The 20,445-nt window shown below is 41.7% G+C and overlaps 1 protein-coding gene across 11 annotated transcripts in view; it reads right to left on the bottom strand.

Moving 5' to 3' along the window:
- Positions 1-4,105: 4,105 nt before the first annotated feature.
- slc8a3 (solute carrier family 8 member 3) overlaps positions 4,106-20,445 on the bottom strand; it is a 90,449-nt gene continuing 74,109 nt past the window's right edge. For 4 of the 11 annotated variants that reach the window (XM_076108524.1, XM_076108522.1, XM_076108521.1 and 1 more), the window contains 5 exons: positions 11,092-11,132; positions 8,351-8,458; positions 7,858-7,975; positions 5,308-5,580; positions 4,106-4,482 (listed from right to left, as the gene is read on the bottom strand). In XM_076108524.1, the coding sequence (XP_075964639.1) occupies positions 4,106-4,482; positions 5,308-5,580; positions 7,858-7,975; positions 8,351-8,458; positions 11,092-11,132 (917 nt within the window). The other 7 variants (XM_076108520.1, XM_076108526.1, XM_076108529.1 and 4 more) reach the window with 7 other exon arrangements.

Raw genomic sequence — 20,445 nt, 5'->3', positions numbered from 1 at the left:
TGAAAAGATAATTTGTGGACAGTGACGATACGATTAATAGTTTTTAGATTTTAGTCAGTGCAACTAGAGTTTACTTGTGAACCAGAAAGCTGCTTTTATTCCACAGTAGAAGAAACAGAACGGGTTGATCTCAAAACACCGTCAGCTTTGGAAATTTGCTTTTTTTAAATTTTGACATCTCATCGCAGGCCAGAAAAAACAAAGAAGTTAAAAAGAACAGTATTCACCCGATCAATTAAGCTTTCCTCAGTGTTTCACAACTTCATTCGTCCAATTCCTACACGGTGATATTTCACTTCTACCCCGCAGGCTGAGAAACAAAAGGAAAAGGTAGACTGGTGCCTTGAGAGGTGACGTGAATGATAAATATTTTTCATCTTTTACAGAATTAAGACATGTATTTTTAAGACACAATGACATAACCAATTTAGAGCCCCTGTGAAGAACAACCCCACCTGTGCATGCACACACACACGCACACATACACACACACCTACACACATCCACAGACACACACACACACACACACACGAGTGCGAAGAGGACGCACAGCCTGGCGACATACACAGCACACAATCACACACTGGTTGACGTTCAGCTCAACACATCCCCGACAGATAAAAAAAATACAACCAAATGAAATATACAAATAGCCGTTAAAGGCGAAGATAAAACTAAGAACACTGGCAATTCCTTGACATCATGAATACCTGCTGAACTCGAGATTGAAAATATTTTAGGATTTGAACAAGGGAAAGGGCAAACAGTGAGCCCCAAAAAGAAGATAATAAAAACGTCACACTTCCACTGACACTGGCTGAGATGAAGCGACTGCAGATATCCTGTTAGATGAGATGTGAGTCGTGTTGACATGCCCCCCTGTACACCTATGCTGTGTCTATGTAAACATACACTGAAAATGATGTAATGTGGGTTTTGTGTTGCCTCTGAATGGGACAGTCAGCCTAGTGTCCTCCCTCTTGTGCAGCAGTAGACCCCTCACTCTACTCTTAATGTGTGTGTGTGTGTTTATATATGTGTTAGAGAGATAGAGACGGAGTGGGGTGAGCAGGTGTGGTCCAGGGCCAGGAAAAGGGGCATCCGATTCAGCCACGAGACGTATTTACAACACTGCCCACCACAAAGGAAGAACACTGAGGAGGAAGAGGAGGAGGAAGAGTGCTAGTAGAGAAATAGAAGAAGGGATGACCACAGGGACTGGAGATTGACATCCCCCTCGTGGAAATACAGTGTTACTGCCACTTACTGTTACTCTTTTTTTTGTTTACTTTTGATTTTATTTCATTTTTTTTAAACAGATGTTTCATCACACCTCTTTGGTAATCTCTTGGGTGATTTTTAAATTAGCCAAGAATCGATTTACTATATACTAACATACACTTTTATTCAAATTAAGTTATAAACATATTTTTCTGCTGCTTCTTGGGAGTTTTAAAAGTGTAATTTGTGTTTTTTTTTTTTTTTTTTACTCTTGTTATTAAAAAAGCACCAGTCGTGTGTTAAACAGCATTCAGTATCAGGCTACCTTCATATTCATCCTGGAGCTATCTGCTGCTCTGACACCCACACCTGCTTCTTCACTGAAGAGTTTCAATCCAAAATGAGCAGCACTGACACCCACTCTTTACATAATGAGCAAAGGTTGTTACGGAAAAACATGAAGCCAAATTTGAGTCATTTTCTTTGAAGTGCTGCCAACAAAACACCTACACATCTGATATAGGAACAACCTTGATTTTATGTAATGTCAAGAAAATTAAGATTTTTCTTTGTTAAAGCTGCACTAATTGAAAAACCCCAAAGTCTGCCAGTTCTCCTCAGTTCCAATTTTTTGAGCAGTTTACGCTACCTTCACAGCACCAAACATCAATCAAAGATAGCGTCCAGCTTGTGACCAAAGTGGAGCATTTAGCAGCTGAAGAGACAGATATTTCCATCAGGAGTCAACAAAACAAAGCTAAAAGGTCAAATTGGACTAACATTCATCAGGTTTTAAAAAACACGACTCCAAATAAATGCTAACACTGACGTGTGTCTACTGGAGGTGTAAATAAGCACAAGGAAATTAAGGTAAACAATAATAACAATAAAAAGTATAAATCTGTTTTCAGTGGCATTTAACATGCTTCCGTAAACCTCGGACCATTGCAAGTTAAATGTCACCAGGTCGACAGAATGAGGCTATAGTCCGCAGGCGAGACGAACGGCTAGCTGTAACAATAGTAGTCAGAAAGCACCGAACGGTTTTGTCTAGATGGTAACCCTTGATTTGCGAAACTCTCGCGAGATGGTCGAGGTTAAGCATTGACCTCGAATGGTTAAAGTTAGCAGATTTTTGACGGCAGAAATTACAGCTAAATAGTCGGAAAAATTACATTATGAGATAGTGTTGGTGTATATCATGTTTATGGCAGAAAGTTAGGAAAATGTTTGTCGGGGCAATAGCTTTCTGTAACAAATGAATTGTTTAATTTGAAGGTATCGTGAAGCGTTGAACTTTGTAGATACTCATTTATATATTTTCAAAAAGTGGAACCCAGGAACATGATTAACCTTTTTCAGACATACAGATGAGAGAAACCCTACATTTTGTGCTGAGATACAGGGGCTAGCGAAACAACAGCTAGCAGCATCAGGACTTCAGGTTTCTATAGACCTCACCGGCACAAAACATCAAGGCGCCTGACACATCGATGTGATGCCGGTCTATAAGGTTTCAGCTGCCCCCAAGCGGCCAGAAATCTATTAATGCAGCTTTAAAAATGGTTATGCACCATTTTAGGAAGAAACTCTTGAGTTGAGCGAAGAGCTCGTCAGTGTGGGCGGCTGCAGCCAACGCCTCTCCCTCCACAGGCACTCTGTTCAGTCCATAGTGACACCTTTAATATTGGCCTTTTGCACGTGTACAAGTAGAAGTCTCCATAAATAGAACTATACAGCAAAGTGCATGGAAGGAAGAGTACAAAAATACCTCTGAATTTACCTCTGCAGCAACACGTTTTTTTTTCTTCTTTTTTTTCTGATTGAAAAGGTGAAAACTCGAGTGAGAGCAAGATATCAGTAAATAAATAAAATACAATGTCATACTTTTACCTAGGCAAGATACATAACTCTTAGAAATGTGAAGACATCGTTCCAGTATATAGTTTAACCCCCCCCCCCCCCCCTCCCTCTCCCCTCCCACTTAGCCACAGCAATCCTCTGTCAGAGCAGAAGGTGACCACATTTAAACAAATATTCAAAATATACAGAAAACATGGAAATATATTATATATAGGTACGTATAGAGTACGGAAGTAATGTTCAGGGCAGTTTGACCGTGTCCACCTCGCCTGTTTGAAGTGTGATGCGTCTGCCAGTATACTGTCGCTCCTCCTCCTCTTCTTCTTCCTCTTTGTGTGATTTCTGATAACTCTACAGTGCTCCTTAGGAAACTATGCAAATAAAAATAAATACTATGACTCCATCCCACTGTCACTCAACAACATATTCCCATTTACGATATAATATTTTGCTATTCCTTAACGTAGATCAGAAAATAGTTATTTTATTCCCTCTTTGTGTGTGTGTGTGTGTGTGTGTGTGTGTGTATGTGTTTATTTTTTTTTCTTCATTTTTATCCCCAAAATACTTTTTTTAAAAAGTCGTTTCTTGTCAGATGTTGAGAAAAATATAGACCTCTGATTAACTCAGCTCTCTCCGGGTATTAGACTGCAGTCTCTTCCAGTGGAATGCAGGACCACTCCGACATCGGCATCTTCTGGACTCGGTGGAAACCCAATCCCAACTGTAAGCACACTCGCACAGGCTCAGGACGGCTCTTCTTTAGCTGTCGGCACTAGAGGGCAGGATACTCACCTCCAAGCATCCTTACAGAAGGGGTTGAGGGAGAGAGAGAGAGAGAGAGAGAGAGAGAGAGAGAGAGAGAGAGAGAGAGGAAGGAAGGGAGGCGTCTGGGAAAACCCTGGGTCTACCTCTCCTGTCCTTTCATACCATACAAGACTGACCCAAATTCCACAGTGAGAATTCACTCTTTTACCTCTGAAGTTGTACTTTGAACCCCTGTATGTTTGTCTTTTTCTGTTTAGAAGCCCTCTATATGACAGTAGGCCTCCAGACTGGAGAAGAGGATGTAAAGGAACCAGAGGCCGAAAAGGAAGGCGGACGTGGCCAGTCTGTGTCCCCGGGGCCCGCCCAGCTCTCCTCCGATGTGGGCCCGTCGCCGGTAAAGCAGCACCGAGATGGCCAGGAAGGCGAAGATGGTGAAGAGAGTGACAGAGAAGGCCAGAGAGCCGGCTTCCACCACGAACGGCTTCCCCTTCATGTGCCAGTAGATGGCCGCCACCGACCACGCCAAGCCGATTCCCAGGAAGACGTTGACGGCGTTGCTGCCGGTCACATTCCCGATGGAGGCGTCTGCGTAGGTGTCCTGGACTGCTGATACCTTACTGGCAAAGGTGTCTGCAGAGAGAGAGCGAGATGTCATCATATTTTGAATCAAATGTTGTCCTGCCTACTTTGAACCACAGAGGGAAGTATAAACAAAACAAAAAAAAGCCCAGAAATGTCTCATCTAAAATAACCATATAATATAATACTGATGAAACTTTATATATCTGAACATACATCGTTCACAGCTGATTCAAAAAAAGGGTTTCAAGGCCGTTCAACACCACAATACTCTTGTCTAATTCAATGTTATCGTTAGTGCTATCTAGTTCTGTCTGTCAGTGTTTAAAGAAATGAAGACTACATCTCCCACAATTCCTCGTTACCTTGCACCTCATTCCCCCGAGACCTTTCAGTTTCCTGAAGAAGATAAACATGCTGGAAGCAAATCTTCAATTTCTTGCCAAATCCGCCTGTCACTCAAAATATAAAATGAGGCTAGTGGAGGCTGGCAATCTTCTCTGTATTGGTTTTGTTTGTTTATAATGTTCATATTCATATATATATATTTTTTTATTTTTAAAATGAATGCAGTGATGATTTATTAATGCTGCACACAGGACCTTTAATAACAAATATGCTGACAGAGTCAAAGTTTTTGGCGACATATTGTTTCTGTCGGGTGAAAATGTCAGTTTAGAGGAAATAAGAATATCAGCCATCTTGATGACAAAGCATGTTTGGAAAGAGTCTCAAAAGCTCACGAAGCCACAGATTTTCCTCAAACTATGAAAGAATCTTATAATCCATCAACTGACATAAATATACAAAACTTCAGAGGACAGATTTTCACATTACAAACTGTATATTGACAAAGAGAAGTCATCATTTTTTCACCTGGGACAGATGTACCAAGTGCCACAAACACCACAGCAGTGACTGAGTCCTTGAGGCCAATGGTGCAGCCGAAATGAGACGCCAGGTCGCCGATGACGGCCGTGAGCAGGCCGGTGATGGCGATGGAGACGAAGAAACAGGCCCAGCCGTTCAGGTAGTCTGTGGGAGGAACGCAGGCGAACAACACCTTCCAGAAGACGGTGAGGAAGTGCATGACGTAGTCGAAACAGGACGGCAGCCTTTCTTCCCCTGTGTCCTCTTCATCCTCATCTGCTTGGGAGAAGTGGGGCCGGGGGGGGGGGGGGGGGGGTAGATTGAAGTGTAATGGGAGGACAGGAGAGAGTGAAGCAGCAGAAAGGATGAAGACATAGCAGAATATTTGGGAGAGGGGTGAAGGAGGGGAAGTCAATATTAAGAGAAGAGGGAGAGAGCAAAAAAAAGAAGAAGAAACGAGATAGAAGATGAAAATAGGACAGGGAAAGAAAAAAGAAAGACAGATGATGAAGCACAAAGAGGAGGAGGAGGATAAAGAGCCAGAGTTGGAAAACGTTGGCGAGATTAAGGATCGATAAAGGAGATAAGGGGTGACAGAGAGGGGGAGGGGAGAGAACAACATTCTCTTAAAATGGCACACTGACTTATTTTTCAGTGTGAGACGTCGCGTCATTTCAGCCTGAGGTTACTGTTGTGTATATAATAAGAAAACAAAGGACAAAAACAATGTACACAGTCTGTACATATGCTTTACTTTTGCTTTAGTTAGTAGGTTGCAGACTGCAGTTTACCCCAGACATAATATTTCTACCTCATTTAATAATGCAGAGTCAATAAGCTGATTTCCCAAACTTATCTCTGTTAACCGACTCTATGGGTAAAAAAAAAATCCAAGATACATTGTTCAGTTTGTAGTGTGTTCACACTGGAGAAGTGACATAATGAAGTATACTCAAGGCCGACAGCATTCTATAATAAATAAGGTTGATTTAAGAGAGCGCTGTCGATGGACACAATAGTCCCACAATGCACTGCACAAAGGAAATGGAAGAGCTGCTAACAGATGGAAAAAAAGTGGTAAGTGATGACTAAGCACCGTGAAAGAAGTATTAAATCTTAGGAAAACATAATTGGCAGTGACAGTTGCAGTGTGATTAATGTGTGACGCTGCACGTATGTATTTGTTTAAAATAGTATAGATAATAGTTTTTTACACTTACTGCTAAAACAGTATCTATGATAATAGTTTACTGTATAGAATTAGCATGTAGCATAGATTTGGGACCTATTTCATTCTGGCTTTCTGGCTGAGTTTGAAGGGAGACTTTCCCGTAACCTAAAGGTCACAGGTCACCAGCCATTTGTTCTGTCAAAGTGAACCGCGCTCCCTGTGCGCCCCGCTTCATAAAAGTGTCATCTTGCAACAGCTAAATATGTAATATGTAAGTGGTCCCCCTCCTCAGGGGGAGGAGCAGGGAGTCCTCTGTGTCCCAGCAGCTCACAGGACACTCACTCGGACAGGAGGGACACTGTGCTGATTCAAAGTGTCAGGCCATGTGAGTCGCATGCATTTTTCAGCCACGGGTGGATCATCAAAAAATAAAGAGCACCGCTGGATTTAATATTTCAGCTCCAAAGTGACGAAGCGAGGCCATCGCGGCGCCCACTACGCGGTGGCTGTGACTGCACTGCAGGCTGATCTGATGCTGCTGTCGCCCGCCATGATGGATGAGTTTTCTCTTAACGCACATGAGATTATTCCAGAGCTTCAAGAGCTTTGCTTTCCGGAAGGCTCACACTGACACCGACTATTTTGGACTGCATGTCGGTGGCAGCCGATGATTTGAGACGACGATTTTCAATATGCTGAGAGTTAGATGAGAAGATACTAGATACCACTCATCTATCCGTCTGTTAAAGATGAAGCTACCGACAGTAGAAAGTTAGCTTAGCTTAGCAAAAAGGAAAGGATTCCTTTAAAGGGGACATATTATGCTAATTTTCAGGACATTCTTGTATTTTGGATTTCTACTAGAACATGTTTACATACTTTAATGTAAAAAAAACCCAGTATTTTTCCATACTGTCTATCTGAATACACCTGTATTCTCTTGTCGCCTGTCTCTTTAAGGCCCACCCATGAAAAAGCCCAGTCTGCTCTGACTGGTTTGCCAGAAAAATATGTAATAAGTTCTCAAGCCGTGAGTGGTATATTCTAATGAGCCTACTTGTGACGTAAGAAGGGGAGAGGAATCTGAATGGCTTGTTGAATGATTGTTAGTAGGTACTTTAGATACCCAAATATATGTGCACAAGTTTTGCATAACACGTCCCCTTTAAAGAGTCTCCAAATTAGACTGTGGGATATTAAAACCTTCCACAAATGAAATTTGTCATAATTAGCAGCTCTTGAAAGCAAAAATACACATCACCTACATTAAATATCAGGCAAAGGTTAAACACTGAATTCAATGATGAATAAATGTAGTTTACAAAAATGTATAATAAATCGAATAAATAAATGAAATGAAATAGAATCCTTTTCACACAGGAAACACGGCGTGTCTACAGTACCTGCACTGACTGTAATGGCCTCCATGAACTGGTCTCTCCAGGAGTTGGTTCCCACCACCAGTGCCAGGTTGGTCTTCTTGATCAGCTTGTCCACTGTGCTCTGTGTGAAACAATACAAGAATGAAATCCATCTGTAATTTATGTTCAGAAGCTGCTTCAACAAAAGGAATACGTGAGCTTCGCCACATGATGGCAGTGGCATCAAGTCCCAGGCAGCAGAAACCTCCGTTTGATGCATGATTAAACCACACGCCAGAAACAAATATGGTGGGTATATCGTTTGGTTGGGGAGGTTAGAGGATGCATATGAACCACATCTCCAGAAATGCATCACTGTGGGTTGGTAGGCCTCTAAAGAGCAACTGCTAAAATTAGAAATATGTATCTGTTATCTGTTTTGACTGCATAGAAAACACTCGTGCAAGCAGCAATAATCAGGCATATCGAGCTGCGTTTGACGAGCAACCTTTCCCACCTTAAACTCGTATGATTCCTCAATAATGACTTCCAGCTTGGAGTGTTCCCCCAGCACCGGTTTTCCCATCTCTGCGATCCGCCTGGCTTCCTCCTCGTCTGATGTCATCTTCCTGTCTGTTACATCTGAGCGCAGAGGGAGCAAAAATGAAAAAAGGTATCACAGTGGGAAAGATGGCAATGAAAATAAGAGGATGCTCAGCTGATTAGCATGTTGCGTTGTACTTCGCAGCATACAAAGAAAACATCAGAGGGTATTCAGCCTTTATAAACTTCAGGCTTTAACGGAGAGACAAGATTTGTTTTATATGGAGTATTATCTGCAGTCATGTCTGTCGCACTCAATCAGTGCAATGTTGTCTTCCAACTTTGTTATTTAAAGGTTAGATAAACTTTCATGCCTGATCAAAAAAAAAAAAAAAAACACTGCAAAGGCAAATATTACTTTATTTATTCTTAACCATTTCCCATTGTTCTACTTTTATCCAAAAGTGTTTGAGTTTAAACAGCGGTTGTATTAAATATGACTTTGTAAAGAAATACTTAATTCTAAAAGTAATTTTCCCATTTTTTTTAGATACCCGTCTCTAACCTCATGACTTTGTGTTCATGTCAGCCGACTTCTTTTAGGGCGGGGGGGTTGTCTTGTTCTGTTATGCCCCAACCAATCAGCAGTGAGTGACTGAAGCGTCCCGCTGACGTCATTTTCAGTGGAAACAGAAGCTATAAAATGTTTCTCACATTAAACTATTTGCGAATACTTTTACATTAATAAAAGAAGTATGTTGATTTAAGAGTTTTTATTTCTGTGAGATGACTTACAACAACTTAAATCTCATCCACGGCATTTTTCTGTCAGTACTTTTCATGACTGTAGCTAGGTAAGAAGACTCATCCCTAATCCCGCCAACTAAACTCTGATTGGTCGGGGGGGGGGGGGGGATATGTCTCAATGTCAATGTCCACTTACTAGTTTTTTCCCCGGGAGCCTTCTACTCTATCACACTGTCTTCATCAGCGAACGGACTTTGCTCCGTTGTCATGAGCATTGGATCTGCTGACGGGAATCAGCTGTTGAGCTTTCATGTCAACAGATCCATCTCCAGGACAACTGAGCAAACTGTGGTTAAAAGCTCCAGGAAAAGAAACAGTAAGTGGACTATTTCAAAGGTCACGAATGAACTTTTGTGCCACTACTTCTTGTGATTTGGGTGAAATGACCCTTTAAATGCTATATCAACACAAAATCTTCATCATAAGGTTTCACAACAAGGATGTAAAGGGCTGACTGTATGACGGAGCTGAAGCAACAGTTACAAATCAAGTACTTTCAAGGCCTTCCATTCAACGTCAGTACTCTTTAAGACCTGATCAGTCCCTCTTTCTGCCTATCAGACGTGTCCTGGGTGGCTCTGCTGTAGAAGGAAGCCACAATGCTTCACAGAGCTACTGAGTGCACCGCACACTACAAAGAGCGCCACAACATAAATTCTGTGCTGTCAAACTCTATCAAGAAGGAGCGTCTGTGCATCCAAAGGGCCTCTCATCCCGCTCCGTGTGTGTGACACCCCCACTGAGCCACCTGGTGCAGAGACCTTGTCATCTCTTATACGAGCCCCGAGTCCCAGCCTGCTGCTCTTTGCTGACAACACGCTTACCATTAAATATTAACGTTGCCATTAAAGATCACAGCCCGGTCCCCTTGATAGGAGCGAGTGTCCGCAAGCACGCACACACACACACACACACACATGCAGAGGCATGCATAATATACCAGTGCATGAGTTCCGGCACACACACACTTTTAAGCTAAATCAATTACACACCTAAGACAGTGTGCACCCTCAAGTCCTGACAGGACTTCTTTTGCTCATGTTTAAAAATGTATTATCCAGCCATTCCCCTGCTCCGTGCTGCACCATCTACATGACACAAATTCCTTGACAAGGAAGGAGAAAAAAAATAATAACACAATCTCACAAAGGTAATTACATTTCTAATTTTGGACCTGCAGATTTTTTATCTTGACGGTTATCAGGTGTTTGTACCTTCCTCTTGACTGGAGAACATGATTTATGGATTTATGATTAATTAAATCCGCTGATTAGCGTGAAAATCCATCATTAAGTGCGGGAGAGAGCAGCAAAAGAGCGTGTTGTTTGTTACGGTGACAGTAGAGGAGGATAACAGCGCCGGCATGCAGTTTATTTATATCAAACCTCTCTAAGTAATGACTCAAAATCTTCATCGGCAGCAAAATAAACCATCTAAACTGTCGTCCTCTGAGATTTCACATCATGCAACCGAGACCCTAAAATTCAGGGCTGATGTTTAAACCACAGCACACACACACACACACAGAGAGAAGATGGTTAGTGGAGATGCTTATGGGCAGCTTACCGTCCGCTAACAACAGGGCTGTGGAGGAGAGAAGAGGAGGAGGAGGAGGAGGAGGAGGAGGAGGAGGAGGAGGACGGAGGAAGGCATGGAGAAAACAGAAAGAGGATGAGCAGCAGAAATGGAAGAAACTTGCATCAGGACGAAAGGAGGAGAGAAATGTAATGACCTCAGAGAATGGCTGGGTATTGACCCTGAGGTGTAATATATACAGCACTGATTATTCACTTGGCTGAGGGAGCGGAAGGAATGTGGTATTTTCTATCTTTTTATGACCACAAAGGCACAATCGAGGTTTATTAAGGGAAAAAATGTGCATGAGAAATACTAATTAAAAAAAATGGCAGGATATTTTGCGTCATGATCTCCAGCTATGAGCACATTAACTCACAACTTTATTACTCCCAGCTGCTGTCAGATGACACCCTTATTAACTCTAATTTAACTAGCATGAAATAGTGTTGAACTTGCTCTTTTATCAATAATAATATAAAACTTAGAATTCCCATGCATTGCATCCTTATCATAATACAAAAAGAAAAAAAGACATAATGCTCGTATTTGAATAAACTTAACCCTAAAAGTCAGAAGCAATAAATAAATAATTTAAACAAAGTGGATCACCTTACTCAGATAATTCAAGTAGATTAAATACACATTTATTATTAATAATAAGCTTAATAGATTCTAGGTCATTTCCAAACTCAACAATGAATAATTGAAAAGATTTGAGAGATTTAGAAGATGAAATTATCTGACTAGAATTAGTGAACAAACATTTACAGTTGTTGTTTTCTGGTTCCTGCTTTTATAAAATGAAATATTTTTAACACCTATTTAAATAGTAAGATTTGTCTGCATGTCCTCCAGATTGCTGCTGTGCATGAAACTTATTCTTCTTTACAAACATTGAAATATAAAAGTTGGTGGGATATAAATGGTGACAGTGTCAATATGGCGGGGTTGAGGATGACGAAGATTTTATTTTATTTTATGTATTTAGTATCTGGGGAGATTTCATGCTGTTGTATATTCAACCATTCCCCAATTATTTTCTGTTTTTATCCTATTTCTTATATTAGACTTGCTACATAATTATTGGACTTTTTAAAATTCCATTCTTTCCCCCTGTTGAGTTTAGGGTTTCTTTATTTTCATTTAGAATTTCCCCTGTGAGGTTTCTTACAGTTTTTCTCATGTCCTCAGGGGTTTTAAGAAGATCTTCTTGTCATCTTAGAGATTAGAAGCCTGTTAAGACATTGCATGTGGTATTGAGCTACACAGTCTGAGGTTGTGAATAAAAGATGCACTTCAGCGAGGAAACACATTTCTATTCCCTCACTCAGTCAGATCTGGTATTCTGGTAGAATCCTTCAGGGACGAGGCAGCTAATCATCCAGTTACAACCAACCACAAACACCCAGACAATGTATAACAAACTACGCTGATGATGAAGGTGCCTCATGCAGATGCTCAGGACTACCACGCCCCCTTTCTCAGCACTTTGATTACGGCTCTGCCTGATTGTTTATCTGCATGCTGTAGCTGCAGAGCAGATCAGTGACACAGCACATCGCGCTCAGACGCCTTCGGGAAAGTGTAAACCGTAACTAAATTACATGATTAAGAATAAAAGGAGGCTCAACAAGTCATCCAGCGAGGCAGATAATTACATGACAGGATACGTCATAAGTGGATGAAGAGAGAGGAGAAAGCCTTCCTGTGCGTTTCAGCCTCCAGAGATTCACATTGACAACTCTTCATTTTGATGTCTTCATCATAATTTCTCCTTACATGCATAGAACCAGGACAAATGTTCACACTCTTGAAGGGATCAGAGGCTTTGAAGGACAAAATGAAGCTGTTCACTTCTTCCATGAACTCCTTCTGAAACCTCTTTCAACCCGAGAGAAGATACTAATTAACCTGTTTGTGTTCGGAGGCAGCTTATCAACTTCCTCAATCCAATGCGGTCCACAGTTAATCATCATAAGTAGCTAAGTGCATTAATTGCTGTGGGCGACTTGCTTCATTATCATTAGTACTAGCCGAGCCGTGGTGATCTGGAGCCAAGTGTGGCGTAAAACCCAGCTGTGGTGAGTCTGAGTGGCCGTACCCCAGTCAGTGATAACAGTGTGTCATTTAGTAAAGGCCGGTGAGGGAGCGGCAAACACACACACATTCAGATAAATACATATAAAACGCACAAACAGCAGCAGACAAAGTCAAACCACATAAGCACATACAACATATACTGGTATATACTCACAAATACTGTGTGCAGTGCTGCTGTCTGTCTGTATGCAGCATTATACGCTAAGAATTGTAGCAGTGTGCCTCCAAAAGTCAGTCTTTGCTAAATTATCAGGAAGGAAACGCATTTGACATGTTTGTTGAGCCTCAAGGGGACCGAATGTAGAACGTAAACATATCCGAGTACAAGTAAACTCCACAGGGTACCGTTAATCTTGAATTTGAATCAAATCACTAAACGATTAATGAACTAATAATCTCAGCGCAACAGAAAAACAACAGACTTGCATACAGCACAAACACACACACACACACAGATGCAAACGTGCAAATACGTACAGACTTGCACATGCACACAAACAACACATAAGATGCTGATAAAGAAACACACAAACAGAGGTGTTTTCAAAAGCAGACTCATAATACCGATCACGCTCACAGCCCAGAAGGTTGTCATTTTGCCAGCAGTACAATTGCGATAGGGAAGATTAACCAAAGGGATGTAATTGGAAGGGTGGAAGACCGCATGTGTGTGTGAGAGTGTGGGTGGGGTGGGGGGGGTGGGGTGGGGTGTGTGTGTTTAACCGTTGTCATCATCAGCGTGTTCTCCTGCGCACTCGGCCAAATCAGATCTGTCTCGTTACAAAAGAGTGAGTCCTTTTCTGGCTCTCTCACACACACACAGCCGGGCTCTGAGTCACAGCGTCAATACAGCCGCTAATGTACGCCTTCTCTCTCCACAGCTCATTAAGACAGAATCATCATTTGACTTATCAGGGCTATTCTGGTTTTTGGAGAGGCCCGGAGGTGGATCTGGGCCTACGCCTGGAGCTGCATGTATTCGTGACGCGAGGAGAGAGGTACAGAAGAAGGGAGAATCTGGTGGATGCAGGAAGGAAGGAATGAGGAGATGGCTTAATGGATTTATGGAGCGATAGAGGGATAGAAATATATGGGGATTGGGGGATTGGTGGAGGAAGGAGAGGAGGAATATGGATGGGATATGAAAGGATGAGATTGTGGAGATTGGAACAAGGGAAAGAGGGAGGAAACGAATGGTAGATGTGAGGAGTTAAGGAAGGACAGAGATGCAGGTATTGATGACATTTTGAAAGGAGGAATTGATGGAAAGATGGGTGTAAGAGGTGCAGCAGAATGGAGAATCTGGTGGATGCAGGAAAGGTGAAGGCATAAATTGAAGAATGGATTTCTGGAGAGATGGAGTAACGGGCTGATGGATGGATTGGTGGACAAAGGAGAGAAGGAATGGATGGAAAGGATGGCAAAAGTAATGGAGGGATGCAAGAAAGATGAATGATGAATTTGTGAATGGATTTATGGATTGATAGAGGAATGGACTGACAGGGGGGATTGTCAGAAACATGAGAGCAGAAGAAGTATAGAGGAAGCAAGAATACAGGAGGAATATTAAAGACGGGATGGGATGTGGAGGGATGGAGAGTGGAGCGATGATAAATGGATTTATGGAGGGAAAGAAGAATAGCAACATGGATGGATGATTGATTGAGAGAGGGGAGGATGCAGATATTGGTGGAGGAAGGAGAGGATGAATCGAAGGGGATGGAGTAATAACGTCATGAGGTAAAGAAGGAATCTGAGTTATGGAGGAATGGCGTCTGTTATAGAGCTCTGGACAAGAGCTTCACACATTCACACATGTTAGGCAGCAGAGCTACAGTGGACGGTACACTCTTAGGAATAAGGGTTCCAAAAGGGTTCCTCCTGAAGGGCTGGGGTTCTATCCAGAACCATTTGCTTCTGAAGAAAGGGTTCTTTGTAAGACTACTTCAGATCCAAAGAACCCTTTTTGGAAGAAAGAGTTCTTTAATGATTGATAAAAGCATAGGTGTTAAAAGAACCCTGCATGGTTCTAGTTAGCACCTTTATTTCTAAGAGTTTTGGTTCAGTTTTTTGCTCAAGGACCTCCAGGTCTGAAAAGTGAAGCCAAGTTGGAAGTGCCTTAAACCTGCATTCTTTCTATTGACCAGCAGGGGTGACTTCCATAGTTGCAAAACGAAGTCTGATTGTATGGAAGTATATGAGAAAACCCTACTTCTCTCTTGATTTATTACCATAATAAACATCGTAGACATGAGTTTATGGTCTCAATCGCTAGTTTCAAGTCTTCTCTAATACAAAATGATGTTCATTTAGTAAATTATGGTCTCATTCAGAGTCATATAGACCATAAAGCAGGGTATGCAAAAAGCCAAGATGGCGATGCCCAAAATGCCGAACTCAAGGCTTCAAAACGGCTGTCCACAAACCAATAGGTGATGTCACGGTGACTACGTCCACTTCTTATATACAGTCTATGGCCACAACCAAAGCAAGGAATATGACAGAAAAGGTGTAGAGGAGTAGAGAAATTAATGAATTAATGGGTAGGAGGATAGATGGATGAAAGGATGGACTGATGGATTGTTAGGGGGATGAAAGGAATTGTAGTTATAGTAAATGAGGAAACGGAAGAACTGACTTATGCATGCAGTACTGAATGGATGGGAGAGGTACAGACATGTAGACGTGGAGGGACGACTGATGTTTCCTTCAACTGTCCAATCATGGAGCTTCATTACAAAGACATAATCTACTGTACCAATGATAAGTCATCACTGTCCACAATGTGCACACACACATAAATGCATGAGGATATTTATACACAGGCTGTACATCCACCTACAGACATATTGGCACCCAGACTGTGTCCAATCAGAGTGTTTCCTGCAGCTCAGAGTGATGTGTTAAACAATAACGGTTCAGGCGTCGCCGGTCTGCACCGCTACTCAACTCGCACCAAACACACACACACACACACAATGTCGGAGAGAAACGAGATGACAAAGACGAATGCTTCAGCTGCCTTTATTATCTTTCAATATGCAGGCTGTGTAACACGTCCATCATCTTGTTATGCTCTATCCATGTTTCTGACGGCAATGGAATCGGAAGGAGTCAAAATGCTAAGTACACGCCATACTTCATCTTCCGAGGCAGCGCTGCCAGACTGAATGAACTGATGATTTAACTGAATGCTGGATGATTTCACTCGAGCATCCTGATGGACGTCTTTCACGGATGAAAAGTCATGTTTTTAATCTTGCTGAGCTAATTAAAGTCGCTACGTGTAGCATTTTGACATCAATAAATCTCTGACACATTCATCTTGAGATATTAGGGTGATTACTGTAAACAAATACAATCATTGCCAAGAAAATTGGCAGCTTCTACCAGTCACAACACTTTATTTTTATATAATGTGACTGAGTGCTACGTTTACAGCACAAAGCAGGATAAGATCTGTTTCTTTCAGAACAAACGGAGCTAAAGCTTGATCCCGTCTAGCCTTTTTTATTCTCAGTAAAGTACCTTTAAAATTACTTTGTGATGTTTCACAACACGACAGACAGATCTTTTAAATACTTGTTTTCTTGTTCTCTTTCAGGACTTTTCTGCTGCTGTTCTCTCTGTTTTTGGCCTCTATGTTAAAGGAATAATTTGTTATTTTGGGAAAACTTACTTTCTGCTTTGCTAAGAGTCCAATGAAAAGATTGATACCCCTTACATGTCTCTCCGTTATATATGAAGCTACAGTCAGTTCGCTTACCTTAGCACAAACACTGAAAACAGGGAAACAGCTAGCAAGAATGACCCTGCGCTGGCCAATTTCCCCACATAACCCCTTGTGAAAGCACCACTTTTTATTCCGGATTAAACAAACAAGATGTAACATAGTGAAAAGTATACGTTTTGTTACCTTTGGAAGAAGCCAAGCTGGCCGTTTCCCCCAATTTCGGTCTTTGGACGCTGCCTGTCATTCCATATTTACAGTGCAGACGTGAGCTTGTTATTGTTCTTCTCATCAAAGTCTCTGTAAGAAAGTAATGACGCATATTTCCCAAAATAAACTGTTACTTTAAGAAGGACCAAAACAAATCATTTCACCATTAGGTTCCATATTTGGTTTAATCTGTATCTCTGATGACGGCTGGTTTAGGAAAGCACAGAAACCCCAGACAGCCTGCCTCTGGACTCACAAGAGACGCTCCTAATCGGCCCATATGCTTCATTTCACATGGGACAGTTCTCATATTAACCAGAGTCTCGTTCCTCTCGCTATGTCTCCCTGAATCTCTGGTGGTTCTCCCTCCACGGCCTTTTGTTTCACTCTGAATCTCTCCCTTTATCCTTTCCCAGCCTCTGTCTCATTTATTTTATCTCTCCCCGTCTCTGTTTGCCACTATCTCTCACATATCTTTCTACTTCTCCACTCATTCCTCTATTTTGTGTTGTTTCCTGTTTCATTCCCTAATGTGTGTCTCTCTCTCCCTGCCATCTATCTGCTGTCAAATTATTAATAACAGTTATAAAATGCACCAAAATATCAGCATTAAACAATATCTGAAACTTTCCTGTACTGTTCATTTCTGTTTTATAGCAATGTATTGTCCTCAAATTGTCCCAAAAGAATCACCTCCAAGATATTTTAGATGAATGTTCTGCTTGTCAGCTAATACTGCAATTAACAATTGTTTTAATTAATCTGCAGATTTATTTCTGGATTAATCGATTAGTTGTTTGGTCTATCAAATTTCAGAAGCAGAAGAAGAACTAGTTATTCCCAAATCAATTACTGACATGTGTGAACATTTCAGCAAGTTCATCGTCTTTGGTTGACTGGGTGGTCGACTCATTTATCCGCTCATTCATGCTACACTGGAACAACAACAACAACAACAACAAAATGTGTCACTCGCTCCCCGATCTGTACATTCTGCCCGATAGGTAGTGGGCATGTGCAACTCATCTCTCAACAAGAGACGAGAGTTGCACATTTCTCATCTCTGGTGCTAGCAGAGAGTGAAACATTAGCCAGAGTTAGCAAAATGTCATCATTTTGGCAATATTTTACACTGGAAAATCTGTCAGACTGGCTAATGGCATTCCTTCTCCGTACTGTATGTATTTGTTCATGTTTTACACAAAAACAAATTGCATTGGACCATCTATACTTTGTAGCGTGTATTTGTGTGCATCTTCTGGAAAGAGACTTCCTTCACAGCACACGCAGATACACAATGAACTAATAGAAAGGCATTCAATGTGTTTGTTGTTTTAGCTGCGGTCTCACTCTGTCGGTTGGTCCGTCTACAAAAATGTCCCCACCCTTTGGCGGCCACAGTTTTTCGCCCTAGGAGGCTGAAATTTGGCACGGACGTCAAGTGTTTGTGAGGTTGTGTCTGTGGGAATGCATGAACGTGTGGATGCATGCGCGTAGGTGGCTGCAGTTATTGCGAATTCGCTCCTGTTTCAATGCAATTGGTTTAATTTGTGTGATTTGACAAAGGCTTGGAGAAAGCAGAGTGATTAAAAAAATACATTTACAGCAGCAGTTGGTGGAATGATTATATTTTGACATGGAGTAAAAAAGCAAATGAGGGAAACTTCACACAATAAATTTCTAGATCTCTCCACCGGCCCTAGTTTCCTTTTCCCACATCTCTCTCCGTCTTTCACAAGCGTTACTCCCCTCTTCTCTCTGCCTCCACATTGCTGTTTTTTATGCATCTCTCTCCTCTCTCTCTGATTCGTCCAGTCCAGATGTCACGCTGTGCCGTGCGGATCAAGTGGAGACGAGCTCCCTCTACTTGTTAACAGTCTGTTTATTCTGCAGCCATATCAGCCTCACTGCCGTGTCAGCAGCAGGCAATTACAGAGCAGATTACCAACCCTGATAATGTCATCAGACCAAGCCTCACACACAAACACACACTCAGTGGACACACACAAACAAAATAAAGACACGTATTTACACAGTTCACAAGTTCACTGCTTACTCAACAACATGTTGAGAGTTTTCTCACACAAACACTTTTAGCGGTGGGGGAAAGAAATTAGGAACTAATCTTCAGTACTGCTGCAGTTAGTTTGCATATTGAGATTTTTCATTCAAAACACATGAGCAGTTAATAAAAGATGAGGCAATATTCGAGATTAACATCTTAATTTTCTTAATTTCACCTAAAATTGACTACATACTGACTTTCATTAAATAATTACCACAGTTTGACAGAGTCACATCCAACTTTTATTTAATATGAATACAGGGACGAGAGTGAAACATTATTTTAAACTTGTACATAAATGCAGCCCCGGCATGTATTTTTGAAGTGGTTCTTTTACTTCAAGGGAAAATTCGCCACCTTTTATGTGGATGTCCAAACCTGAATCCAGCGCCGTCATTTGACGTGACAGTGACGTAGTTGGATGCAAGGAAGAACTCCAGGTGCTTTTTCAGCTTGCATTTCTGGTCTCTGCCTCTGGGGTGCATGCTCTAGATGCCGCTAAAAAAACAGAACTTCTGTGTTCTTTTTGCTTGTGTTGCAAACTATCACAGCTGCGAAAATGTCATCCCAACATATGAGGGCAGAGGATGTTATGGACGAGGATACATTTTACAGTGTGTCGGGAGAGAGGGCGAGGCTGGATGAGCAGGAGGATGCGGCTGGCGGGGGAGTCTGGGAGTCAGAGGCTTGTGTGCAGCAATGCATCCTGGTAAATGAAGGTACTGTCGGCCCGGCTCCCAAGTAGGAGAACTCAGCTTTCTCTGTCAATATAGCACGCACTGCGGATTATTGCTTTAATTGACTACATTTACCATCAACACTGATTAGACATCAACATAAAAAGTGTCAAATGTTCCCTTTAAGGATCTGAATGCTACATCCTCCACTGATTATTAGCATCACTATACTTGTGAGGACTTCCACTAACTTTAATCCAATGTCTAACTGTTTAACAGAAAGAAATTTAACTGCCCCCCCCCCCAAAGTTCTTCAAAGCTTCACTAGTAAGAATGTCCTTATTGTAGCAGCTTTTTCTTACATTTGTCTTCCAGTTTTATTTTTGATATTTTCTGATATATCTTCTTATATGTGTAAATACAGACACGCACAGACACGCAAGTAAACATGCAGGTTTGCTCTCTGGAGACGCTGTGCTGAGTTCACAAAGGAGGGAAGCGTCTCTCGGTCGTAGCCCACCGTGCTGACATCACTGATGTAACCCTGAGCCCTGATTAACTGCCCTGCTCAGCCGAGGGCGCACCGACGGAGCCACGGCCGACTCCGAGCCGTCTCACTGGCTTCTCACAGAGGCGAAGCCCCAAGGATCCTTCTGAAGCCCTCAATATCCACTTATCATACGCAACATTAATAACTTCAACAATATTATCCATTTTCCACAGAGAGCAGCAGTGGAAGTAACTTTTTTTTGTTAATACTTTCATGTCTGGCCCTCTGGGTATGAGACAGCCTGCGTATGAATATTTTATCATGTGTATTTAAAGAATCTTGTTCCTAAATGGGACATCCTCCAGAATTAACACAAAATTAAAACAAATGATTAAGTAATGCAAGTCTTGTG

Source organism: Anarhichas minor, unplaced genomic scaffold (genome assembly GCF_050575085.1).
Source record: "Anarhichas minor isolate MPS153535 unplaced genomic scaffold, ASM5057508v1 ptg000040l, whole genome shotgun sequence".
NCBI classification, from domain to species: domain Eukaryota; kingdom Metazoa; phylum Chordata; class Actinopteri; order Perciformes; family Anarhichadidae; genus Anarhichas; species Anarhichas minor.
This window is presented reverse-complemented; position numbering and strand designations above follow the sequence as displayed.